Genomic DNA, 12,315 nt, shown 5'->3' with positions numbered 1-12,315 from the left:
AAATTCCCAAAATTCATTTTCCCCCTGTAAGCAAAGCCGTCTTCACAACCTGCTAACTTGGGAATGGGAATAAATTGTGCTTCAATCTATAGAAAATTACTCATCTTTTAAAGGAGTATTTAAATTTGCTATATCAAAAATTTGTTATGTCTGGAGGAAAATATAATTCTGTGGTTCATACAATTGTATTTTACTCTCCACCATGAATTATTTAGAGCATCCTCTCTTTTAACTGTATACCAAAACGTCAGTAGAGGTTATCTAATAGCTAGCTCATTATTTTATTCCCCCATTGAGGCTTGTGGGCCAATTTTCAACCTGTTATACTCTCCAGAATAATGAACTAATTTGGGATCTTGCTGTGGAATTAAATGCTCATAGAGATCTCACCCCCTATGAGACCATAAACATCTGCCATAACATTTGTTATAGCCAAATAACCTTACTTGTACCAGTATGACTACGAAAGTGGAGTAAAAGAGGTTAGGTACTGGCAGAAAGGTTCTGGGAAGTATTGCATTGTCAAAAGTTTATAGTCTAAGATAAATTTTGACACCAAATAGCCATTCCATTATTATTAGATCCTCCGTCATTTTTTCTAATCTTGAGGATGAAACTGTAACTAGGCAACCATTAGGACTCTTGGGAATTCCATGTCAGTTTTGAAATGGTCACACCTTCTTAAGGAATATTTACAAATGTTGTTATCATGCTAATACCTTACATATGTTGAGCCCTTATTATATACAAGGCACTTTGCTAAATCCTTTACATGTGTTATCTCAATCATCACACTGACCCTGTGAGGTGGTTATTAATCCCCATTTTACAAATGAGAAAACTGAAGCCAAATATTTTGCAAAACGGCATTACACATCTAATAAAAACCAAACCCGAGTTATAAACCCAGGCTGTCCAGCTTCAGAGCTCCTGCCAATGCCCAGGCATTTCCTCTAAATGACCTTCAGTGACTCACTGAATATGACAGAGAGAGCATTCTAGGTAAGGTATTTATTCTTGGAGAAGAGGTGGCTCCCAGATAACTGGACAAATGGGGATTTATGCAAAGGGCTCAAGGCGTAGGCAGAAAAATAGGCAGACGCTAGGATCCCACTGTCCCCAGTCCCTCCTGCTTTCTCATCAAACCTGCCATCTCTTGTCCCATCCCTTTCCCCCAGTCTGTCTCTTCTTTAGATAGAGACTTCCTTTCTCTCCAGAACCTTGCTGTGCTTCCTCTCCTATTATACCAGAACCCTCCTCTTCCTAGCTCCCCTGCTACTGTGTGTGTTCCTCCTTTGTACCCTCTCTTTCTTGGCCTCTCTACCCGCACTCTTGAACACTGCTGGCGAAAATCACTCAGCTGTCTTTTCATGCCTTTTGACAATCCCACTCTTTGTCCAGTCTCTGGCTAGCTCCCTTTTCCATCCTTCTCTGCTTCGGCTACATCCTCCATCTTGCTCTTTCCCATTACTTGTTAGCAGACGCCTTTCCCCTGCACTTCTCTGAGAAAACGCAGACCATCATGAATTCACTTCCTTAGTAATTATCTTGATCCCTAACTCACTTCTATATCCTTTGGTAGGTGATCAATGTATCTCTTTTCCCAACCAGAGCACATCTTTTCACCTGAGCTCTTGACCATATTTATGTCCTACTCCACCACCTTAGTCTTTTAATGGTTTTTCTATTCATCTGATTCTTTCCCCAAACCCCTCCTGTATTAAAAATTATTGCTTCCTCACATATCCTTTGTGTTCATTGTCTCTGCGTTGACACCTACCATTCACTCAGTACACTGCAACTGCCCTCATCATGCTAAACAAACAATGTGGGCCAGGTCATCCATGCACACCCCATCGTTAACTCCAATTTTTGTCTCTCCATTCCCTTACTGTCGCAGTTGCTTTTGAGACTATTAGCCATTCCTCTTCCTTGCTTTCCTTAACGTCACTTTCTCCTGGCTCTTTGCCTCCTTCTCTGATTATTCCTTCTTGGTTTCATTTGAGTGCTTTCTTTTTTCTCACCTCACCCTTTGAAGATTGATGTGTTCCAGAGTTCTTCTGCCCTTGACTATCTTTCCATTTTACATTCTTTCTTTGGGTGGATTCACAGGTTCCCATGGCCTCACCCTTATGCTAATTACTTCCACATCAATATCTTCAGCTCAGATGTCTCTTGCACATGCTAGATCAATAGATCTAAATTCCTCTTGGATGTTTCTTTGTGGGTGTATTTCAACTGTCTGCCATTCCCTTAACTTATCTACAACTAAATAAAACACTGCAAGTCAGACTTCTCTTTTTCCCTCACTTACCTCTTCTCCCTTCTGCCTTCTCCCTCCTGCCATCTCCAACCACATGTCATTAGTAGATGGATAGTGTTAATTCTATTAATTTAGTTTCTTGTTTTACATTTGTCTCCTATTCACTAACTCTTCTGCTTCGTACTGTAGGACCTTGTCCTCTCCTGTCCAGTCTACTGTGATATCATCTTCATTATAGCTCTCCCTCCTGCCTTGATCCTCTCCAGTCTAGTCTCACTAGTGCTCAAGTGATTTTTCTAAAATATAAAATTGCTGGTATCACTCCCATGCTATAAACTCTGTAGTGATTCCTCATGGCTGGTACGAAGTCCGAATTCCCTAGAAAAGCATATCCTGGTATCCTGACCTTTCTTCTGCCTGCCTCTCTAGTTCACATAGTGGAATACACATGATGGATATATGAGAGCCTGATTTTGAAGTCTAGTTAAACAATTTTGTTTTTATTCTGAAAATGAGGAAAAAATAGCTTTCAGAAAGGAAATGATGTATTAAAAGTCTAAATAATTCTAAGTATGTTTAATTAAAAGATGTTTGACTTGGCAAGACACATGGGAGAGAGAGGTCAAATTTAGAAAATGTGAGGATGCAAAAACATGTAAAATGAAAAGATATGGATGGATTTTCAAAATGGAATTCTGTTCTACATAGTATCTAAAGATGCTGTTGCCACTGTGCTTTATATAGAGATAGTACCACTTCAAACCATTCCATTTCTAAAATGTTCCCAGTTGTCATTCTTAACTCCATGTAGGCAAATGCAGTCTCCTTTTACTAAAAAATTTTTATTAACCAAGCTATCTACTAAAGATTTTATGTAACAAATCCTTTCTTATTACCTCAAGATTTATTGCTGAATTTGGGCCAATCTAGATAAATGTTACAGTCACTTCTCCAAAAATTGCTGTAGACCAGATATTCTGGCCAAATTGTTCTAGTTTTGAAATCATAGTCATATATTTTACGGTTAAATTCTCCTTTACAAGCTCTCTGTAGGCCTTTAGAGGCATACAAAATTAATTATAAATCTTTCTTTTTAGTTTTTATAAATTAAAGGGTAAAAAGAGGTATCTTTATGCTAAACATTTTTACATTAATAAAGCAAATATAGCAAAATATTTATTGGATGCAGGTTGAGGGGGGAGAGTAAGTGATATTTTTATACTATTCTTTATATGCTTATTTTTGACAAATTTTATAATGTGAAATTTTAAAAAATATTGAATGAAAGTGGTATTGTCATACATTTCTAAGTGTAAGGATTGTTATATCGAGGTCTCTGAGTCATTAACATAAATCCCAAGTGGGTGAAGTGTGTGGGTGCATTATCCATTCTAGCACAATATAATTTTGTGTAAAATCATTACCTTTGAATGCTAAGTATAAAAATGAAAAGTATCAGGGGTCTTCATAGTTAATGTTTCCTGTATATTCTGTAATAATTATTTTCATTTCCTTAGGACTTTTCAGCATGGCATGGATGATCCTGCTCCAGATGCCAAACCATTTTTCAAGCAACCATTACATTGGTTTTCTTGCATATCACATTTCTACCCTTCTCTGCTCAGGTGAGAACCTTTAAATGCTATACTATCTATAATTCTATAATTCCTTTTAAAGTTTAATAGAAACTTTTATCCATGGAGGTAAATGCATCACACAAAAATAAATTATACCTTTATATATAACACAGATAAGTAAAGAATATTATGTATATATAATATTCTTATGTATATATATAATATTATCTACATATAATATATATAACATTTACATATTATCTATGTATTATATACATATATATATACACATATATATATATATGTATATATATTAGCTCAAGAATCCAAGATACAGGCCTCCTAATTATTTTTACTAACTTACAGCTTTATTAATATAGTAGATACAGTAGATATAGTAGAAAAATGTGAATTTTTGGAATTTAGTTCTATTTTAGCTAATTGCCTAACCATTTTGCAATTCATCCTTCTTGACCCATGACTGGAGATTTGGCAGTTCTCCAACTAATTTTCAAAAAGGACAGCAAAACTGGTTAATTCATGTAACTAACTCGAAGCCTTAGTAAAAGTTTAGACAGGGATAACTGTCTCATGGGGATAAATGTCCCACAGTATGGAATTAGACAGATCACTTACAGGATAGCCATACGATAGACTAATGTGGAGCCATTGAAAGGGTTGATTATGAATAAGGTATTTCATATTTCACTTTTATTTAACTAATCTTATTTAAATATAAGAAAAATCATTTAAAGCATGAAATGTACTTCCAGAGTAATCTGATGACATTTTATGGCATTATGTGGCAAGTCAGATTCTGAGCTGAATATATCATTAAAAAGTACCTTTCTTTGGTGTCTGTAAGTAAATATATATAGCTGAAAGAGATATTATTAATCCCCATATGTTCTTGATTCATCTTGGAAATACATTATCAGTGATTTCACCATCTAAATTGACTGTCTAATGGAATTAGACAAATCAATTATGCAATAGCCATATGATAGACTAATGTGGAGTCATTAAAAGGGTTGATTTTAAAAAATATTAAATGTCTCTCTCTTGAGGAATGAGTCTTACCCATAAATAGAGGGTGAGGACCTCATACACAAAGTCTCTATAAATACAGCAAACATATATGATTTACCTGTTATGTACCTCTTCCCCAGGTAATGGGGAATCCAAGGTCAGTGAGACAAAGACCCTACTTTCAAGGACCTACCTCAGTGTATTGTTTTTATTTCACTTACACATAAAACTTTTTCAACATCTCTAATTCATTTCTTATGATCGATTCCTAGAAATGGAATACCCTTAAAACTCTGTCATGTCAATACCCTGTCACCTGGCGTGTAAATATACTCTCAGGTCTTTGAGAATTAAACAACCGACTCTTTAGTACTCATTACTACAAAAATAACAAATTAAACAACTGGATCTTTTACAGTATGAGTTAAGCAAACAACATGTGTTATTTTAATGAGTTCCCCAACTTCTAAATGCACTTGTTTACCATGTTATTTTCACATTTTCTTTAGTCTATTTGTATTACCTACTTTTATCTTAATCTATAACCATTGGAGTTATGCCCCTTTAGGGTTAGGTCTGTAAGACATCTACCTCTAGGCTTGCTCTGTTCAGCCCAGCTAGGGACATGGGAAGTCGGCATGCAGATGGGTTTATCTTTCAAATAACTACTTCTTGTATTTAACTTCTTTCTCTTTTTTATACCTAAAGCATGCGTAAATGTATTAAGACTTTTTTTCTGCTTCTGTGTAGCAACCAACTTCCACTGTTATCCTAACACAAAGATTAAAACATGGGGTGACTGACTCGTCAGCCCATAGAGAAAGTGCAAGTGCAATTTGATACAAGCTTTCTGGAGGGCAGTTTAGTAAGCTACATCAAAAACCTTAGTGCTATTTATATCCCTTTATCCAGCGATTTCATTTCTAGGAATCAATCATAAAGAATTAATCACAACTGTTGACAAAGTTTTATATGTAAGCATTTTCACTGAAGCATTATTTGTGAAAGAAAAAAATGGCAATAAATGTCTCACAGTATGGAATTAGACAAATCAATTACGGAATAGCCATATGATAGACTAATGTGGAGTCATTAAAAGGGTTGATTTTAAAAAATATTAAGTGTCAAATAATTGTGATTTATAGTTAAGGGGAAACTGCAGGTTAGCAATTATGACATCATCAAAGTTGGCCCAGTTTTTGGAGTGCTAACAGCATACCAGACATGCCAATGCTTCATGTACATTATCTCTTTTAAACCTCACAGCGGTCTGTGAGGTAAGTACTCAGGTGCTTCTTTTGTGGAAAGTAAAGTAATAAGAAGAGAACGAAGCTGGGAGGCAGACTCTGAAACTAGGTTTATCCTCTTCCAAAGTTCAAGCTCCTGAGAGCTACAGCTCCACCTTTCAGAGGGAGAGCAGTTCAGGGTGATGTTAACACGTGTGGGAGAAAAATCTAAGATCATCAGTTATCTATTATGTAAAGTCTTTTTTTGTGATTCAACATTGTGGGAGTTCTGATATACTGGTGTACGCTGTTTATCTGCAATAGAGGGAGCTAGTATGCTGATTCTCTAAACTTGCAGGATGACAAAACCCCAGTTTTCCAGAAGATGAACAGTTATTGGAAGATAGGATAGCACTGAGAAGTATTGAGTCATGCTACTATACATATAGCATTAAAATGTCTGTATGTAAAACATATTTAAAGGATATGTACTAGAGAGTTTATAGTTTTTATCTTTGTATGGTAGGGTTGCAAGCAGTTTTAGTTTTTGTCTGTGTAGTTCTCTGTATTTTCCAAATTTTCTACAATGAAAACAATTTATTAAGATAAAAACTTTTTAAAAGCAAAAAGAAACCCCATGTTTTTATTGCTCTTTTGTTCACATTACTTACCCTGTAACCTCCATGCAGATGATTTCTAGCTCTGCATCTCTAGTTCTGAACACTTATCTTTACCCCAACATATATCCAGCTGCCCATGTTTTTTGAATGACCTACTGTATTACTGGAAACCCATTATAATGTCATCAGTTGATCTGTCTTCCACTCTTCCCTTGTCTTCCACGCGTGGTGTCTTTTATGCTTAAACACTTCAGAGCAGAAACTTGAGTATGGTTTCTACGTTGAGCTGCTTCTTTGCCTGTTCCTCCTGATTCTTCCTCCAAAGTTCTCTTAGAACCATGTTTCTCTCCAACCCATTACAACAACCTTCGTGCAATTTGCTCTTATTTATCATGTTTAAAATACTCTCCTGCTCAAGAACTTATAGTAGCTTCTGTTTCACCAGCACTGTCTGTCCTGCAACCTTCGTGCAATTTGCTCTTATTTATCATGTTTAAAATACTCTCCTGCTCGAGAACTTATAGTAGCTTCTGTTTCACCAGCACTGTCTGTCCTGGCTTATTTCCTGGAACACCCAACAGTTTTCTCTGCTCCAGCTGTCAGTCTCCTCACTTGTGTTTAAAACACAATTGTTTTATACCTTCGATTTGTATTTATTGTTTATTATCAATGGCCTTTTATTAATGTAGATTTCTCTCCCAGATTGCCTTTGGTTCTCCCTTTGCCTTTCTAAATCCTCCATGCAAGGAACAGTATAAACGCCCCCTTCAATGAGTGCAATACTTTCTCACAATTATTCTCTAACAGGTTCACATTATCTGCTTAGAGAGACATGGCCCATGTGATTTATGATTCAACATATTCAGGGTAGTGGTATAGTCAGAGGAACCCAGGACAGCAATAAAAGTAATTTCAAAATAACTTAAATTATTGGCTTGCATTTGTTAAACATTGCAATGGGAATTCCTAGACTATCATCATATGACCTTAAAAATTTCCACCTTTTCATCCATTTCTCCCACATGTATCAGCTGTTTCTGTGTGTCTTTTACACACTAATTATCCTTCAAAACTTCATTCCTCACCTTAGCAACAAAAACGAACTGTTCAGGGGAATATGTGGGTATTTCAGATGATGACAAACTAAAGATATATTAGGCTTTTCTTTTTTGAAAAGGGGATGCTCAGAGGAGAAGTGATTGAAATATTTGATATTATGGAGGATCTTAGTAACTCATTCATCTATTTGCTTATTTATTTATACCTGTGCATTGTTTCAGAAAGAATTTCAGTCAGCTTTTAAAAGCATTGAATATATTAAGATAATAAATTAAAAGTACATGAGAAGGAAGAAATGGAGCAAGGAGGAAGATATGCAATTATGACTTAAAATAAAGGTTATAAAAGCATAAACAGTTGTATGGATCATAAATTTGTCTATAGGATTACTAGAAGTATACAAATTGGTAAAAATAGAATTTTTTCATGTTCTCCTAGAACCCCTGGAACAGTTGAGAAGAGTTTACTTTAGGGAAAGTGAATGTATTTTCAAAGCAATAAGTAAAATGTACTGTATTCATTATCCCTAGCAGTAGTATAGACTAACGATGCAAGTTGAGTTAGAAAGAGTAATCAGTTTCATATTAGATTAGACTAAGGCATGTGGAGAATATATTAATCACAAGGTAAATGCTATGACACCATACTGTGCTTTCATATAAATGTTCAAGAAAGAATACCAGCTTAGTCAATTATACTATGTTGCATTACAGTGCTTTTTATTATTTATAAACTTTCATCTTCTTGTATATTTTTAAATATTTCCAAGTATTTTTCAGGTCTTCCTTCGCTAAGTAGGTCATAACTGCATACTGCAACCAAGTAGCATAATCCGTGTGAGTAAACAGTCCATTCATTTTACACTGTTCATTTTCTCTTACGATGACAACATGAGGTTTTGATTCGTGGCCAGTCCATTCTGAGCTGTAGATATTCATTTCTACTATTCCTTTGTTTCTATTATGCTTTTACCAAATGCAATCCTGTTTCAAATTTATACACTTTTTTCCTTCCCTAAATATGTTAAGCTACCTTTGGCTTCGCTATATCATGTATGTTTTGGGGGTGTTTTATCCCATTCAACCAAGATGTGTTTGTCCATTCTTTCAACAAATGCATTTCAATTTTTTCTCCAAGTAAGGCATTATGCTAGGTGTTAATGGAGAGAGAAGAGTTAGGCAATGAAGTTTGAGGCAAAGTCTCTTTTCTCAAATAGTTACATATTAGTGAGGAATACAACCTTAGTGACCCTTTTTCTAGATGAAATCATACGTGCCTACGTCTTCATGTAGTCCGCATCTGCACCCAAATTCATTTCTCTAATTTTAACCCCTATATGGAACTACAGACCCATATAGTCATGGGTGCCAACGATACATGAATGCTTGAGGTTTACATCTAGAGATCACAAAGACACCTCAAATTCAACATGACCAAAACTAAACTTAGGATATCCCCAGTTCAAACTGATCCCCTTCTATTTTTCCCTATGTTGGCTAATGGTACCTCCATGCAATTGTAGAAGCCAGAGACCTAGGAAGCAACCTAACCACCTCCCTCTTTTTCTCCTACACTATCCAATGCATTAATTTTAACCCTTAATACCTGCTCTCCATAGCTTCACCTTTGCCTTAGTCCAAACCACCAACTCTCTCCTGACTATTGCAAGACCTAGTTTTCTTCCTATATCTGTGTTGACTGCCATTTCCAATATTCTCCAAACTGCAGCCAGAGATTTCTCAAACCCAAATCTATTTTCAAAACTAGATTTTATCGTTTTGCACGTATGGCTTAAAAATCTTCCATGAATTTCCCTTTGTCCTTAAATATACGCAAAAACTTTTTTAGCATGACCTATAAGACCTACATAGATGTGGATTACCCACCTCTTTAACCTGTTCTGATACCACACCACTCTGTGAGTCTGCTTTCCACATTTTAGCCTTTTTACATTTCCTTGCCGTGCCATAGTCCTTTCTGCCACAGGATTTTTGCACATGCTTTCCCCTTTCCCTGAAATGTCTTCTTCCTCCTTCACTAGTTGATGCCAACTTATCTTCTTATCTCAGCTCCAATGTGACTTCTGCAGGAAAGCCTTTCATTAACCCCAAAGACTAGTTCACTTTTTCTTGTTATATCTTCTAATGGCATCTTTTGCTTTTCCTTCACTGAGTTCTCAGAATTGTACTTATATCTATATTTGTATGATCATTTAAACTATATATGTATTCTCCACTAAAGTCTGTAGAAATATAGACTGTTTTTTGCTTACTGTTATGTCTCCATAGTCTAGCACATAGAAATCAGCCAATAAATATTAGCTGAATAAATTAGTGAATGAAGGAACAAATGTATGCAAAGCAGTATTGTCATCAGATAGTACCATGTTAAATGGTACATTTAGCTCTTTTCAAACATTTGATCTGAGTGGTAAAGCTCAGTCATGGGAAGCATGGTCTCATTGAGGAGGTGACTTCTGGTATCCTGAAGAGAGAACATCTGGAGAGGAGGATGAAAAAAGAGCTTTGGTCTCCCAGCTGCTGCTAACAGCTGTTCCACAGGACTGAGGAAAAGAGCTTAGAGAGCTTGTACTCTGATGAGGTGCCAAGCTTTGACATGGAGCCAACAGCCAGGGGAGAAGTAATGAGAGCTTTTTAACACCAAAGCTCTTAAGTGGCTGTTCCAGAGTGTGGATGGACAAACAGCTGGATCTTTGAAAAGATTTTCAGAGAGCAAGTCATGTGCCTATGGAGCAGTTATTAAAGGAAATGAAAATGTCAGATGAACTAGGTAGTTGATGTACCTAGATATCTTAAAGTTTACATCTCTTCATATCTTTCCTTTTCTATGATGGATTAAAGGTATTATACAAATAAGAAAATAGCAGTGGAACCAGCAATGAGAATAACAGAAGGCAGCGATAGGTTTTCGCATTAGACAGTCATAGTTTATAAACCTACTTAGTTTTGTGATCTTGGAAAGTGAATTAACCTACGTGAGCTTCAGTTTCCCTGTACTATGTGAGACTATATTTTGGCAAGTGAGATGAGACATAAATACAATACAGTCTTATTGATCTACTTGAAAACAGCATGCGTTCTCATTATATACTTCTTCCATCTTGAAGCATCTTCTTTCCTTAACTTCTGAGGTACTGTCTGGGCAGAGTTATTAGGATTAAGTGAACTAACATGCCTACTTGGCACTCATCACAGAGGTACTTACTAAACAATCATTCTCAGTACTGTTGTGTTAGTAAAGAGCTGTAAGTTTCAGAAAGCTGAAGATTTTATCAATTACACAAACATGTGAAAAGGACCTACTACAAGTGTGATAAAGTGTAGAGAATATTGAACTGCTTTCTCATTGGGTCTCTGCCCTTATCAGAAGCATGATTCCAGGGGAGAACTTTCTTGAACTCCCTGTAACAGGGTATTAACTCTCTGGTACATGGGGTTCCAGAGAGATAACTTCTGCTCCTCAAAAGGGGTGGCTGGGAATTTAGTGCTGTCCAGTGTCTCAGTGACTCAGGTGCTGGATGAGCATGACTTCAGAGAGAGTCCCAAAGTGCTGGCTGAAATGTAATATTGTTTTTAAAATTAAAATTTGATTTCTAGAGATTTTTAGAAATGGGATATGCTACTTATGTAACATTAAAGTGTGGAGCTAGGGCTATGAACTTTAGGTATGAATATCTTTGGGTGATTTGGGGGAAATAGGATCATCGCAAGTGAAAAAGGCTAATTTGCTAAAATCAGGAAATAACGCAGGTCCTCATAGGTTGAATGCCTATTCTCTAAGTTGTATACTAGAGAGTGCAGATACAACTAACTCTGAAAAAAAATGAGACTCTTTAAGAATGTCAATCTATCCTATTGGACAAAATTATTAAAAATCAAGGCAAATCCTCTATGAAATAATTTAGGTGAACCCTGTCTAATTTCTATTTATTGGATAATCTTTAATTATAAAGATCAAAGAGACTTGGCTATAATCTGATTATAGAGATTAAAATATATGCAAACATTTTCAATGCTATATCTAACAGATTTCCTCGAAAATTAGACCTAGCTGGACCATCAGCTCTAACATGTCTTTGGAGCAAAAATTAATATGAGACCCAGTCTTATTTTACTATAAGTAAGTTATATTTTACTATAAGTAAGTTACTATAACTTATAAGTTATAGTTAAAGTTAAAGTTACTTATAGTAAAATAAGATTGGGTCTAATATAATATAATATAATATAATATAATATAATATAATACCAGGTCTTATATTAATTTTTGCTCCAAAAGATGCATTACAGCTGATGGTCGGCTAGGTCTTATTTTCGGGGAAACACAGTATGTATAATTTACATTCTTGGTTAAAGTAATGAAGAAAACATTTTGGGATTTCCCCCCATCAACTTTTTTCCTCAGGTACTAAAGTTTTCTTCTTAAAGAAAGATGACAAAATTGCTTTAAAGATTTGTCTTTACTTATTTTCCTAGAAAGATCTTCAAGAATTAGTTTTGGAAATCCAAGAGTAATACAGT

General features: G+C 35.6%; 1 protein-coding gene across 1 annotated transcript in view; it reads left to right on the top strand.

Moving 5' to 3' along the window:
- Positions 1 to 12,315, top strand: part of KIAA0825 (KIAA0825 ortholog) — a 358,672-nt gene that overhangs the window by 115,916 nt on the left and 230,441 nt on the right. The window contains exon 13 of the mRNA XM_033110775.1: positions 3,781 to 3,888. Coding sequence (XP_032966666.1) covers positions 3,781 to 3,888 — 108 coding nt within the window. The remainder of the gene's footprint in view (positions 1 to 3,780; positions 3,889 to 12,315) is intronic.

Source organism: Rhinolophus ferrumequinum, chromosome 7 (genome assembly GCF_004115265.2).
Source record: "Rhinolophus ferrumequinum isolate MPI-CBG mRhiFer1 chromosome 7, mRhiFer1_v1.p, whole genome shotgun sequence".
In the NCBI taxonomy this organism is placed as follows: domain Eukaryota; kingdom Metazoa; phylum Chordata; class Mammalia; order Chiroptera; family Rhinolophidae; genus Rhinolophus; species Rhinolophus ferrumequinum.
This window is presented reverse-complemented; position numbering and strand designations above follow the sequence as displayed.